This window comes from Gekko japonicus, unplaced genomic scaffold, assembly GCF_001447785.1.
Source record: "Gekko japonicus isolate JY-2015 unplaced genomic scaffold, Gekko_japonicus_V1.1 scaffold336, whole genome shotgun sequence".
Taxonomy (NCBI): domain Eukaryota; kingdom Metazoa; phylum Chordata; class Lepidosauria; order Squamata; family Gekkonidae; genus Gekko; species Gekko japonicus.
The window spans coordinates 60,194-74,636 of NW_015172014.1; the positions used below are offsets into that span (position 1 = coordinate 60,194).

The window sequence follows — 14,443 nt, forward strand, 5'->3', positions numbered from 1 at the left end:
GCGGCGTGCGGGCGGAGGGGCCGCCATCCTCGGGGCGGCAGGGAGGGGGCAGCGGCGAGCCCCTTCCGACGGCGGAACTCTTCGGGCGCCGGCGGAACTCCCGGCGCCGGCCTCGGATTGGGTGCAGACGGCCGGGAGGGCGTCGCGTGTTGGAGCATCGTCGAAGGCCGCCTTTCCCTTTTTTTATTTTTTTGATGTTATAAACTTTATTGAAGATCAACCATTACATTTGTAAACCATCGCGCACATATCATTTGTCAAACTCACAATTACAATTTTTGTTCCTGAATGAGCACTATCTAGCTTTAAAAACATTCGCACTTTAATTAGACCTTTTTTTGCACCCTCTAGCAGTAGGCCGTGTTTGATGTTTGATCGTTTTACGTATATTAGATAGGAATGGTATCAGAGAGTTCCACGATCAGACACAGATTTACAAAAATGAAAGAATGGAAGAGAAGGTAATATTTAACATAAAAGACTGCCATTAAGAAAAAATCAAAGTATAATACAGAGGGTTTATGTGGTTGGCAATCTTGCGTAAGAATGTAGTCCAAAAATGGGTACCATTTTCCGTCAAAATTAGATTGCTTCGGGCAGATTTCGGATCTTCGAACCTTATCTGTGATTTTTTCCAAGATAAAGTGGTCCCATACCTTTTTAAATGAGTTGTTTCTCATTGGAGCCAAAAAAGACTTCCATACAGACGCTATTGAGGTCTTTGCAGCTACTTACCGGAAGGAGGGAACTCATCGGACGGGGGGGAGAGAACCTCGCGAGACCGGGCGGAGCCCAGTTCAGGCCGCTTCGGAACGGCGCCGAGGCCACGTTCACACGTGCACGTGCAGCAACACGTGAAGACTCGCCGGCGGGGACGCGCCCCCGCAGATCGCACTTTTGCGATGGTTGGCAGCAGCGCCTCTCGCGTGCAGGGCCCGCTCCGCTCCCCAGTTGTCAGTTCGCACGTTAAGCCGAGAGGGCTGCCGCTGCGCGACCCGAAGATGAGTCTCCGAGAGAAGGGCGGACTCCGGCTTCGCTCCCATCCAGGTCAAGCACTGTGCGCTGTGCGCAATAGTCCCATTTTAATGATTTCTTTAGGTGCGGGCCGCCTAAGTAAATGCTTCCTTCCCTTCCGCAAGCAGCGCTTGTCAGGCGACTGTTTACCCCCCAGGAACGTTGGAACTCTGTACACGTGGAAACAACCGTGTGCTTCGTCGACTGGACGCCAGGTGGCGCTGTTATCCCCGCAGGGCACAGTCAAGCCACCTGCGTGGCCGAAACCAGCCACTGGGCGGCGCTGCGGCTCGCTAGATTCTCTAGTCGCCATTTTAATGAGGACTAGTCTGGAGAAATATCCGCTGCTAAAAAAAAATCCTCCCCCCCAAGTAACCAAGTTTTATTCCGTCCTGGAAACAGAACAGCGATCAGGAAGAGCAAAAGGAAGCCGTTCCCTAAGCACCACAGAGGAAGATCTGATGAAATAAAAACGTCTTTTAAAAATAGCCTGTTCCAGAGCTGATCTTTTCCCAAGTTTTCTAGGGGCGCTTTTACACAGACTAGATAATGCAGTTTCAGTTCACTTCAGTGACTCTTTGCAAGTGGATTTTGCCATTTCACACCGTAAGATCCGGTTGCAAAGTGCATTGAAATTGTGTTATTTAGTGTGTGCCCCTGTATAAATCGATGGTGCAACCTCATTTGGAATACTGTGTGCAGTTCTGGTCACCACACCTCAAAAAGGATATTATTGCATTGGAAAAAGGGCAGAAAAGGGCAACTAGATTGATAAAAGGGTTGGAACACTTTCCCTATGAAGAAAGGTTAAAGCGCTTGGGGCTCATTAGCTGGGAGAAATGACGACTGAGGGGTGACATGATCGAGGTTTACAAGATTACGTGTGGGATAGAGCAGGTTGAGAAAGAGGTACTTTTCTCCCTTTCTCACAATACAAGAACTCCTGGGCACTCAGTGAAATTGCTGAACGGTCGGGTTAGAACGGATAAAAGGAAGTCCTTGGTCACCCAAAGAGTGATTAACACATGGAACTCACTACCACAGGAGGAGGTGGCAGCCAGCGTTCCCTCTAAGCCAAGTTAGTGTGAGCCAGCTCAGTGTTTTAGTCTCCAGCTCACACATTTTTGTCTCAGCTCAGGAAGGGTGACTCCAGAGCAAACTAATTTACGCAGGAGCCCAATCGCCCACTCACAATTTTAATGCCAGTAGCTCACAAAGTCAGATTTTTGCTCACAAGACTCCACAGCTTAGAGGGAGCATTGGTGGCCGCCCTGAGTTCATGTTGGAAAGGCGGGATACAAATTTAATAAATAAATACATACATACATACAAGCATGGACGGCTTCAAGAGGGAATTCGATAAATATATGGAGCAGAGGTCCATCCGTGGCTATTAGCCACAAGGTATAGATAGGGACTCTGGGGCAGGTGATGCTCTGTATTCTTGGTTCTTGGGGGGCGGTCAACAGTGGGAGGGCTTCTAGTGTCCTGGCTCCACTGCTGGACCTCCTGAGGGCACCGGGTATTTCTGGCCACTGTGTGACACAGAGTGCTGGACTAGATGGGCCATTGGCCTGATCCAGCATTGGCTTCTCTTATGTTTGTCTGGAAACACTTTGAAAGGCACCGACCAGAAACCCAGTGGGGTTACCAGCCTCCGGGGGGCGGGGGGCTAGAGATGTTGCAGAATTACAACTCATCTCTAGATGACAGAGGTCAGTCCCCCGTACGTCCGTCCAAAAACCCCGCCAAGAGACAGCTGCCTCAGACTGGGGACTTTTTGTCATTGTATCTCAATGTAGTTCCTCGCCAAGCCTCACTCTCAAATATCCAGAAATTTCCCAACCTGGAGTTGGCAACCCGCCCCCCGCCCACAAGCCTGTGGAGCCCGGTGCCTTTTGCTTCCCCCTCCCGGCCCCACACGGCTAGGAAATACACAATATTTACACACAAACCAGTGGGCCAACAGTCAAGGACGGCTTTCTCAAAAAACGTCTATTTATTATGTACAAAAAAAATATCAGTTCCCAGCATCACAAATAGACGATAAAAACACAACACGCAAACGGCCCTAATGAGTCACAGCGCTTTAAAATAAGAACGGTTTTGCTCCAGGAGCGGGCCCCTTCTTGACGGCTCTACCAGCAGGGGGGAAATATTCACCCTTTCCTACCCCCCCTTCACTAAACAATGCAGGGGGGGAATAAGTTCAGGAAAGCAGATGATGTCTGAAAACAGAGAAAGGTGTCAGCACACCTTGGTGGAGGTTAAAGGCGTCAGTGTTTGTGGTCGGCATTTAGAGATGAAGCAAAGATGGTCTGTTTCTTAAAAAAAATCAACCCTCTCTTTTTGAATTAGATGGTCAATTGGAGGAAGATTTGCACCAGAACCTCTGCAAATCAAGTGGTGCGCACCCTTCTCTTCTGACAGTGTGAATCCTGAACATCGGGGTTTAAACTAGGGATCTAATGCCACAGAAAATTTAACTGTTTATAAGCTCTTCTCCTGCTCCCCTCAAATGATACACATCCCCCCCAAAAAATGAACTTCATTGATACCCAATTCCTATCTGTCCCCTCCCCTCCCGAGTTAATGCCCCATGGGGAAATGGGTTATGTTTTTGGATTCTACAATAGGACTGTATGCGTTTCCCCCAAAATAAATGCCCTGTGATGGGTTGCTCTGTAAACACTCAAGGGGCCCTCGCTCCATGCTTGATCGATCTCCAGGCTTTGGGGTTCAGCTTCCTGGTGTCAAAGGGCACACCCACCACTCGGTAATGTCGCATTCTCTAATCTACCTAACCCCTCAAGATCTGCAACCACTGAAACCCTTTAAAAAGCAATCGATCCGTTAATCCTGTGCTAATCCTGTCTGCCGTTGATTCCACATACCCCTGAGTAAATTATTCAAATCTGATACCGATTCTACAGGGTTGGTGGAGTTTTTTTGCACAGGAATGCATCCTAAACTGAGAACAGCACACTAGAGCACAGAACATCCCCCCTCCCCAGATAAAATTAAGACCCCCACCAAATCGGCCCAGACCCCACACATATTGCTGAGCAGTGATTTGCTCTGTACATCTCCCCGGGTAAAAACTACACTGGTAAAAATTTACACTTGGTAAAAATTACACGGACAATTTAAAAGACGTCAGGTAAAAACTGGGTGCCAAACGAAGGCTATTAAAAATGTCTCTGGCGGGGCCGAAGGCACGGCAGAGTCCAGACCTCCCCAGACACGGAGGAGGGGGGTCAGGGGAGGTCTGTGGTATCCCAGGGGTGGGCGAGGGGGTGATCCGACCGCAGGGCTGGCGCACACAGCTGCTCCAGGATTAGACATATTCTCTGTTACTGGGAGGCTTGGAGATTGGCTTGGCCTGGGGGTACTGACGGCCGTAGGCAGAGCCGTTTTTTCCAGGACAGGAACAGGAGAGGAGGGCGCCTCCCAAGATGACCAGGGCGGCACCAGCCCAGCCAACGAAAATGGCAGATCCAAACTCGTACCTGAAAGAGAAAAACCAGAGAAACTGAGATGCCGGGGCGGCTTCTGTGGCCATGGACAGATACATCAATCTATGAGGCAGGGTTCTTTGGGGCACCCAAATTCAATCATGGTGGATTTGGCACAGACTGTGGCCTCTTAAGGTCTCCTCAGGTGGCGGGGAAATGGCCCCTCGCCCCTACAAAGGAAGAAATCGGGTCCCCACGTGAAGAGGGGACCAGGAACACTGACAGATGTCTAGGGCTGCCAACCTCCAGGTGGTGACTGGAGATCTCCTCAGGTTACACCTGACCTCCAGGCGACAGACATCCAGTCACCTGGAGATAGCGGAGAGCCAATTTGGTGTGAGAACCAGTTTGGTGTGGTGGTTAAGTGTGCGGACGCTAATCTGGGAGAACCGGGTGTGATTCCCCTCTCCTCCACTTGCAGCTGCTGGATGACCTTGGGCAAGCCGTAGTTCTGATAAGAGCTGTCCTTGAAAAAGAGCCGTTTCCGTCAGAGCTCTCTCAGCCCCACCGACCTCACAGGGTGTCTGTTGTGGGGAGGGGGAGGGAAAGGAGTTTGTCAGCCGCTCTGAGACTCCTCTTCTTCTTCACTTTGGAAGGTGCACTCTGTGGCAACAATACCCCTGCCCCAAACCATGCCCTCGTCAGGCTATTCCCCCAAAGTCTCCAGGGATTTCCAACTAAGATCTGGAGGACCTGTTCAAATCCCCACTCTGCCATGAAAGCTTGCTGGGTGACCTTGGGCCACTCACCTGCTCTCCCCCTAACCTACCTCACAGGATTGTTGTGAGGATACAATGGAGGAGCGGAGAAATGATGTTAGCCTCTTTCGAGTCCCCACTGGGGGGAAAGGCAGGGTACAAGGTAAATTTTAAAATGATTGGGACTGGCATTCCTAAGGCCAATAATGAAAGTGAAGTAAATAAAACATTATTTCTATAACGCTACCTAAATAACCGTTACGATATAGTTAACGAGATACTCGGTTTTGTGTTTGCATATCATATTACAAATTCCTCTGAAGACGCCTGCTGCATTTCATGAGAAAGATGACGTCTGTCTGTACCCGGTGCAAATTTCTCCACAGGGTCGATGGATTTCCATTCTGTGCAGCTAAATGTGGCGCCTTTCATAAAGACAGATCAAGATGGGCGGCCACGTCAGAGCAGGAGCTCAGTAGCACCTTTAAGATGAACAAAATTTGTGGTAGGGTACGAGGTTTCGTGAGTCACTGCTTAGTTCTCACCTGGTATCTGAAGAAGTGAGCAGTGACTCACGGAAACTCATAACCTGCCACAGATTTTGTGAGTCTTTCGAGTGCTCCTGGACTCTTGCTCTTTTCTGCTGCTCCCGACAGACAAACGCGGCCACCCATCTTGATCAGGGAATTTCTAGCTCAGTAATAATTATTTTGTTTTACTTTACTGGCACCCTTCCATTGGCCTTGGCCTTATTTTTAAGAAGAAGAAGAAGAAGAGATTGGATTTATACGCCGCCCTTCACTTGGAGTTTCAGAGCGGCTTACAAACTCCTTTCCCTTCCCCACAACAGGCACCCTGGGAGGTGGGTGGGGCTGAGAGAACTCTGACACAAACTGCTCTTTTTCAAGGACAGCTGTGCCAGAGCTTGTGACTGACCCAAGGTCACATCAGCAGGTGCAAGTGGAGGAGTGGGGAATCAAACCCGGTTCTCCCAGATTAGAATCCGCACACTTAACCACGACACAAAACTGGCTCTCTTAGGGACTGGTGCGGTGTTCCCTCTCAGCTGAATTAGTGAGAGCTAGCGCACAATTTTTTAGCCTCCGGCTCGCACATGTTTGTCTCAGCTCAGGAAGGATGGGGCTCCAGAGCAAACTAATTTATGCAGTAGCCAAATCGCTCACTCACAACTTCAATGCCAGCAGCTCACCAAGTAGAATTTTTGCTCACAAGACTCCACAGCTCAGAGGGAGCATTGGACTGGTGTGGGCCCTTCTATTTCCTCCACTCTTTTCCAAAGAAACACAAGACTTAGGAGGCTACTGAGAAAACAGAGAACCTTTGCCAAGGACGCGCCCGTGTCAAGCCCTGGATTGGCATTCCAAGTCTAAAGGAGTTGCTACAGTCATCGTTATGCCCCTTTAATCCTGCGCCTCCCAAATAGCAAATTCCCAGCGCTCAACCATCCATCATGGCAAATTAAACAATTAAGCAATCTTTTAAAAATCACAGACAAAACAGCGGTTGGTGCTTAAAATTAAAGCCCTAAAAATCAAAGCAGAGTTTGAAAAGGAATACAGGTAGATAAAAATTACAGAGCCGCAGAGATCTAAGAGGCAGAATAAAATCATACCACAGGCATAAAACCTGGATCGGCCACATAAAACAAAACACTCCTAGCCTGGCAGCTGAAGTATGTTTTTAACTGCGCCCTGCCAACGAACCCTGGATAATTCCGGTCTGACTGAAGGTGTGAGGGATTCCCCGTGCCAATCAAGAACACGGGAACAAAACGATCATTGTCAAGAATTACGGGGGCTGAACTAGATGGGAATTGTTTTCGCTTCCCCAGGGAGGCGGTTCCACAATTATGGGGCTGCCACACCCTTTCTTGTGTGCCCACCAAACGTGTTTCTGTCATGGGACAGTCTGAATGGCCTCCTCCTGTCGTCTGAATTCCCAGGCAGGAGCTAAGCAGGGTGGGTCCTGGTTCGTACTTGGATGGGGAGACCACCAAGGAAGCCCAGGGTTGCTACGCAGAGGCAGGCAACGGCAGACCACACCTCGGTTTGTCTCTTGCCTTGAAAACCCCACGGGGTCACTCTAAGTCGGCTGCAATCCGACAGCCCTTTCCACCCCACCAGGAACATCTGGGAGGAGAGAGAGAGGAGGAGATTCTGTCTCCAGACCAGTCGGCAGACCTAGAACCCTTCAGCCCTAGAACCCTTCGCTTAGCTCCCCTTCACTGACAGCTTTCAAGAAGAGGCTGGATGAATATTTGTCAGAGACGCTTTAGGCTGGTCCTGCATCGGGCAGGGGGGTTGGTCTAGATGGTGTGGACTAGATGGCCAGGCTTGCGTCAACGAGGGCCAGGGCTTTCTCGGTGGCGGCTCCATTCTGGTGGAATGAGCTCCCGGAGGAGGTCAGGGCCCTGTTACAGTTCCGCAGGGCCTGTAAAACGGAGCTCTTCCACCAGGTTTTTGGAGCCGCCACCACCAACATCTGACAGTTTTTGGAGAGCGAGTCACACCCCCTGACATCACCGGAAGTGTGTCAGAAGGCAACACCCACCGCTCAGGCTCCACCGAACTGTTTTGGATTGCTAGCTATGGGGGGGGACGGGACGCGCAGATCTGTCCTCGCAGATACCTGAAGGCGTGCCGGGGGGGGGCTCTGCAACTTATCTGGCTGCTTCTTGCTCCTCGTGGCCCAACTGAGGGCTGCTGGGAGCAGGGGGCAGGGCTTGTTGCCCAACTGAGGGCTGCGGGGAGCAGGGGGCGGGGCTTGTTGCATGTGCCCACCCCCTGGGCTCCTTACTGCTGGAGCTCCGCTCCTGTGCGCTCCCGCAGGAAATGACCCATGTCCAGCAGAGACTTTAGGGATGACCCTTCACGCTGGAAAAAGGTGAACCGGCCAGAGCTGGAGAAGGCCCGGGTGGGGGAGGAAGAGAGACCTGCGGGTGGGAGGGCAGGGGCAAGGTTTCAGAGCAGAGAACCACGTTTCCCAGGAGGCAAAGGGGGCTTCATACCCAAGAGGGAGGGGAGTGTGAGAGAGGCTGCTTCGGAATGGCACGGTGACTGGGGAGGAGACTTAGAAAAAGAGCAGGGAGGGTTGCCAGCTCCAGGTTGGGAAATACCTGGAGATTTTGGGGGGGGAAGCCTGAGGGGGGGGAGCAAGGCTCCCTCTAAGCCGGGTGTGGCTAAACTTGCTTAATGTAAGAGCCACACAGAATAAACCTCAGATGTTTGAGAGCTGCAAGACATCTGAACAAATATCACACACACATTTGCAAAATATGCAGATTTGCTTTTTGTTAACGTTAAATTAAGACTGTGTGAAAGGGCCGCACGAGGCCTTCAAACTACAGTTTGGCCACCCCTGCTCTAAGCTGTGGAGTCTTGCGAGCAAAAATTCTGCTTGGCGAGCTCCTGGCATTCAAGTTGTGAGCAAGCGATTTGGCTTCCGCATAAGTTAAGTTTGCTCTGGAGCCCTCCTTCGTGCGCTAAGACAAAAACGTGGGAGCCAGAGGCTAACAAACTGCGATCTAGCTCGCACAAACTCAGTTTAGAGGGAACACGGGCAGGGAGGGACCTCAGTGCGGTATAATGCCACAGGGCCCATCTTCCAAAGTGGCCATTTCCTCCAGGGGAACCGATTCCCATCACCTGAAGATGAGCTGGAGGTTGGCAACCTAACAGCAAGTGATGCCCATTGGTGGAACGAAGCCCCAAAATACAGAGGAAGGAAGCGGAAGGTGGGCTGGCTGGAAAACAGGGCCAGAATTTGAACAGAAGGGAAGAAGTTTGGCCGGAAATGGATTCATGAGGCTGTTCGAGCTAGTAGGATTTGGCCCCCACCACGGGTAGAAAAAGCATTCCTGCAACTCACCTCTGGCCATGTCCCCCCCCACCTCTCGGGAATGAAACTCACTTGGTATTGACAGGCACCAAGGGGTTGTAGAAGTCCGACACAATCTGGTGTCCGTACCACGAGCACGCAATGAGAGAGGCCAGACCTGCAAAGAGAGAGAGAGAGAGAGACTTAACATCTGCTCCACGCCCCATTTCTACCACCCCTTCTTCTCCGCAGTGAAATTCTGGGGTTTTCCCCCCTCTGGGCTTGAAGCCAGAACGGATTTCACTGGTGCCATGAACCTAACCCTGTCAGTCTTCAGTTTAGAACCCAGATCCGCAGAATCTGGGTTCTAAATTGCAAGACACTTTTGTCTTGCAGTACGGAAATGAAAAGAGTGCGGCAAATGCGTGCACGTTATTCAAGCTTTCATTGGCCGTCTTAAAGCTTGCTGATGACGGGCCCTCGTTGGGAAAATTCCCTCAGTATCTTCTTGCACTGGATCCTTCTCAGTTCACGACCACCACCCCTTAATAGACACAATTGCTGCCACAAATAACCCCTTGGTAGCGCGAGATCACAAAAGCTTGATGGTCTTTAAAGTGGTACAAAGACTCCTTCATGTTTCCGGTGCGACAAACAAACGTGGAGTTCTCTCTGGAACCCCCCCAAATTATATTCCCATCCTCGTTTTCTGCAATCCCCGCCCAAAAGATGGCTGACACATACCAGGGGCAGGCTGGAATACCTGGCCACCCCACGCAAGGGATGCCCGTTGCCTCTCAAGCACGTTTGCCAATCTCCAGGTGGTGACTGGAGATCTCCAGCTATTACAATGTTCCCTCTGGTTCTTCCCCCCCTACTGAGTGGAGCAGTTCACACCCTGAGCAGACGATAACTGCTGTCATCTTCAAATGAGCCATGGGCCGTGCAAGACCCTGCGCAGCTCCAGACTGCTCCTGCGCGGGGCTTCCTGTCTGAACGAGCAGCCGCTCGTGTGCACAGCGTAGAGGGAACAGTGATTACAACCAACGCTCCCTCCAAGCTTTGGGGTCTTGTGAGCAAAATTCTACGTTGTGAGCTACTGGCATTAGAGTTGTGATTTGGCTGCTGGCTAAGTCGGCTTGCTCCGGAGCCATCCTTCCTGAGCAAAGACAAAAAAATGTGTGAGCCGGAGGCTAAAAAACTGGGAGCTTGCTCACACTCACTCAGCTTAGAGGGAACGCTGGCTGCAATGCTCCCTCTGAGCTGTGGATCCTTGTGAGCAAACATTCCGCTTTGTGAGCGACTGGCATTGAAGTTGGGAGCGGGCGATTTGGCCGCTGCCTAAATTAGTCTGCTCTGGAGCCGTCCCTTCCTGAGCAAAGACAAAAAAATGTGTGAGCCGGAGGCTAAAAAACTGGGAGCTTGCTCACACTCACTCAGCTTAGAGGGAACACTGATTACAACTGAGCTCCGGGTGAGTGAGATCACCTGGAAAAAATGGCCCCTTGGGAAGGCGGGCTTTGTGGCGTTCTACCCTGCTGAGGTCCCTCCCCTCCCCAAACCCCACTGTTCTCTGGCTCCACCACCCCCCTCCAAATCTCCCCATATTTCCCAGCCTGGAGCTGGCCACCAGACTCTGGTCTAAGGGTCCCGGAAGGGATGCCCGGCTTCCACATCTACCCTCTCCTCCCTGTCCTGCCCGCAGCAGTCACTCGGGGGACTTGGCTGGAGAAGCGTCCCAGCCTCAATCACTTCTATTTCAGAATCCCCCTCAGAAAAGTAGACCTCTCCGTTATACTGCTGCAGTTTGCCACCTGCCCTCAACAAAAGCCAGCGTGGTGCGGTGGTTAAGAGTGTCAGGCTGGGATCTGGGAGACTCAGGTTTCAAGAAGAAGGAGGAGAAGGAGAAGAGGAGGAGGAGGAGATTGGATTTATGCCCCGCCTTCACTACCCAAAGGAGTCTCAGAGCAGCTCACAAACTCCTTTCCCTTCCCCTCCCTGCAACAGACACCCTGTGAGGCAGGTGGGGCTGAGAGAGCTCTTGACAGAAACGGCTCTTTTTCAAGGACCGCTCTTGTCAGAACGATGGCTTGCCCAAGGTCATCCAGCAGCTGCAAGTGGAGGAGTGGAAAATCAAACCTGGTTCTCCCAGATTAGAGTTCGCACACTTCACCACGACACCAGACTGGCTCCCCACTCTGCCATGGAATCTTGCTTGGCTGACCTTTGGACAGTCACACACTCTCAGCCTAGCCTACCTCACAGGGTTGCTCTGAGGATAAAACAGCGGAGAGGAGAATTTTGTAAGCCACCTTGGGTCCCCACTGGGGAGAAACGTGGGGTATAACTGAAGTAAATAAGCAAAACACACACACAAACAAAAGCCCCCTTCGGTGTCCTTTCTGCCAGGTGAATCTATAAGTCCACCTCTGACCCCGAAGCATCAGGTAACGATGCTCTACGAAGCAAACTGTGTCCTGGAGCAATTAAGATGTTGGCAGAGATGTGAAAGAATATCCACTAATTTATACAGCTAATTGGCTCGCCGTGAAAGGGTGTGGCTTGAAAACCAGCCAGACGAGGAAGTAATTCATGAAGCGACAAAGGATCTAAAAGCAAGACCTGGAGAAGGCAGAGTTCGAGGTGGGGAGGAAGCTCAGCGGGAATGTGATGTTACTCCGGGACTTCCATTTCTCCTGCACTCTATGGTATACCATAGAGTCTGCCCTCTGAAGCTGTCCTTTCCTCCTCCAGGGGAACTGATCTCTGTAGACATCAGCTGGAATTCCAGGATATCACCTAGGTTTTCCAAGTCTGGGTTGGAAAATACCTGGAGACTTTGGGGGTGGAGCCAGGAGAGGGCGGGGTTTGGGGAGGGGAGGGGCCTCAGCATTGTCCAATGCCACAGAGTCCACTCTTCAAAGCAGCCATTTTCTCCAGGGGAGCTTCCCACCTGGAGGCTAGTAACCCTAACATCGCCAGGTCCCCACGAAGGTCAGCCTAACCCAAGCCAAAGACGGGTCCTTCTGGCCAGCTCTTGCTGCTCACCTGCCACGAGGAAGATGATGCCCCCCGTCATGGCGATCCGGGACTTTGTCACCTTGTTTTCGCCTCCGCAGCGGGTACACTTCATGCCCATGGTGGCCACCCCCATGGCGACGGCCCCCAGGACGATGGAGACCACCATGAGAGCCCGGGTGGCCTGCAGGGAGCCTGGAAGAGAAGAGGAGGAAGGTCAAGCGGAACGGAGGCAGTGAACATCACAAGTCCGGGCTCCCAGCATGCCCCCCGTCACCCACCCCCGCCCGGCCCCCTTCCAGAGAACCCAGGAGTCCTCGCTCCCAGCCCCGTTGGCGGCAGAAACCTCCTCCAAGTCCATCGTACCGGTGGGGGTGGGGGTGATGATGGAAAGCGCCATCAAATTCCCTGCCCTGGGCAGCGCAGGCAAGCCCGATCTCGTCAGATCTCGGAAGCTAAGCAGGGCCGACCCTGGTACAAGTACTTGGAAGGGCGACCTCCAAGGCATACCTGGGCCCCCGGGACACAGAGGCAGGCTAAATCGCGCCACGTCTCTGGAAAACGTCCCAGCCCCCAGTAGGGGTCGCCAGAAGCCAGCCACGATTTCCAGGCAAGCACACAAAACACACACGCAAAATGTTTTTTTTAATGGAAGCAACGTCAATCACAGCAGACGTATGGGTTTTCAAGGCAAGAGACGAGCAGAGGTGTGGCTTGCCGTTGCCTGCCTGTGTGTAGCAACCGTGGACTTCCTTGGCGGTCTCCCAGCCAAGTCCTGACCAGGGCCGATCCTGCTTAACTTCTTGGGCCACCCAAGTCAGGGTACTTTACTCAGGGGTCATTTCCTGCGGGAGCGCACAGGAGTGGAGCTCCGGCAGTAAGGAGCCCAGGGGGCGGGCATGTGCAACAAGCCCCGCCCCCTTCTCCCAGCAGCCCTCAGTCAGAGCAAGAAGCAGCCAGGTAAGTTGCAGAGCACCCCCCGTCCCCCCGGTCCAAGACACTCCAGTGGCACCTTTAAGACCAAGTTTTATTCAGGTACAAGCTCTCCCTCCTCTGCAAGGACAGATCTGCATGCCCCCCCCCCCCACACTAGCTAGCAATCCAGAACAGTCCAGTGGAGCCTGAGCGGTGGGTGTTGCCTTCTGACACGCTTCCGGTGATGTCAGGGGGGGTGGCATATGCAAATGAGTTATGCTAATGAGCTCCTGCACCTCTTTTTCCACGAAATGACCCCTGACTTTCCCAAAGTATTCCCAAGAAGAGCTTATTCAACCGTTTCCGGTGAAAAATTCAAACTGGTGGCCTCCCAGAACAGTTCGATCAGCTGACGACTGTTGGGTGTGTCCGTCTGGGCTTTTCCATGGGGCGGGAAATGACAGGTGATGGCAGAATTGTGGCGAGAGTTGACAGGGAGAAACTAAAATCCCCACCTGAGACGAGCCAGCATGGTGTGGCGGTTAAAATGTCAGAACCTGGGAGGCCCGAGTTCTAATCCCAACACCCCACACTGCCATGGAAGCTTGCTGGGAGAGCGTGGGCCAGTCAGCGTCTCTCAGCCTAGCTACCTCACAAGGTTGTTGTGAAGATCAAAGGGAGGAGAGCAACGTAAGCCGCTTTGGGTTCTCAATGGGGGTATGACTGAAACAAACAAGTAAAGCAGGACCCCGGCAGGCTACTCTTCACATCCCACCCGGCTTCTGCCAGCACCCACCCCCCAACACAAGGAAGTTTCCTGCCAAGATACTAAGTAGTATTGTGTGTGCGTGTGGGGGGGTCATCAGGACTCCTGGGTTCTCTTGGTCTTTTAGGAAAAGGAGGAGGCTGACATGCGTGGGGCAGGAAGTGACGCTCTCTCGTTTCCACGGCAAAGCTGCAGTATTCCGTGGGGCCGGAGATCATCCTTTAATTCCCTTTTGGCTCCCTGCCAAGGACAACCTGGCCAGGTAGAGGAGGATACAAAGTCTAAAGGGAGCCCTTTGCCAAGGTGAGCCATAAAGCCACACCCCAGTTAACGCTTCACGTAGCTGGACAAAGTGGGAGGGGGACGTTTCTGGAGGTCACTTCTGGGAGGGGGAGGAGGAAGAGGAGGAGGAGGAAGAGGAGGAGATTGGTGTTATACCCCACCCTGCACTACCCGAAAGAGTCTCAGAGTGGCTTACAATCCCCTTCCCCTCCCCACAACAGACACCCTCCCTGGGAGGTAGGTGAGGCTGAGAGAACCCTTTCCAGAATCGTCCTTGAGATAACAGTTTGGTGTAGTGGTTAAGTAAGGTAAAGGTAAAGGTTCCCAATGGGGAAAGCCAGTCGAGTCCAACTCTAGGGTTGCGGTGCTCATCTCCGTTTCAAAGCCGAAGAGCCAGC

General features: G+C 52.3%; 2 protein-coding genes across 2 annotated transcripts in view; both read right to left on the bottom strand.

The window, feature by feature from the left end:
* The window catches only part of ACAP1 (ArfGAP with coiled-coil, ankyrin repeat and PH domains 1), a 31,163-nt gene extending 29,836 nt beyond the window's left edge, over positions 1–1,327 (bottom strand). Inside the window, exon 1 of the mRNA XM_015420301.1 lies at positions 1,165–1,327. Within this exon, the coding sequence (XP_015275787.1) occupies positions 1,165–1,327 (163 nt within the window). The remainder of the gene's footprint in view (positions 1–1,164) is intronic.
* Positions 1,328–2,996: 1,669 nt separating this feature from the next.
* CLDN7 (claudin 7) overlaps positions 2,997–14,443 on the bottom strand; it is a 19,858-nt gene continuing 8,411 nt past the window's right edge. Inside the window, exons 2-4 of the mRNA XM_015420327.1 lie at positions 12,113–12,277; positions 9,158–9,242; positions 2,997–4,523 (exon numbers count right to left, since the gene is read on the bottom strand). Of these exons, the coding sequence (XP_015275813.1) occupies positions 4,352–4,523; positions 9,158–9,242; positions 12,113–12,277 (422 nt within the window). The 3' untranslated portion in view covers positions 2,997–4,351. The remainder of the gene's footprint in view (positions 4,524–9,157; positions 9,243–12,112; positions 12,278–14,443) is intronic.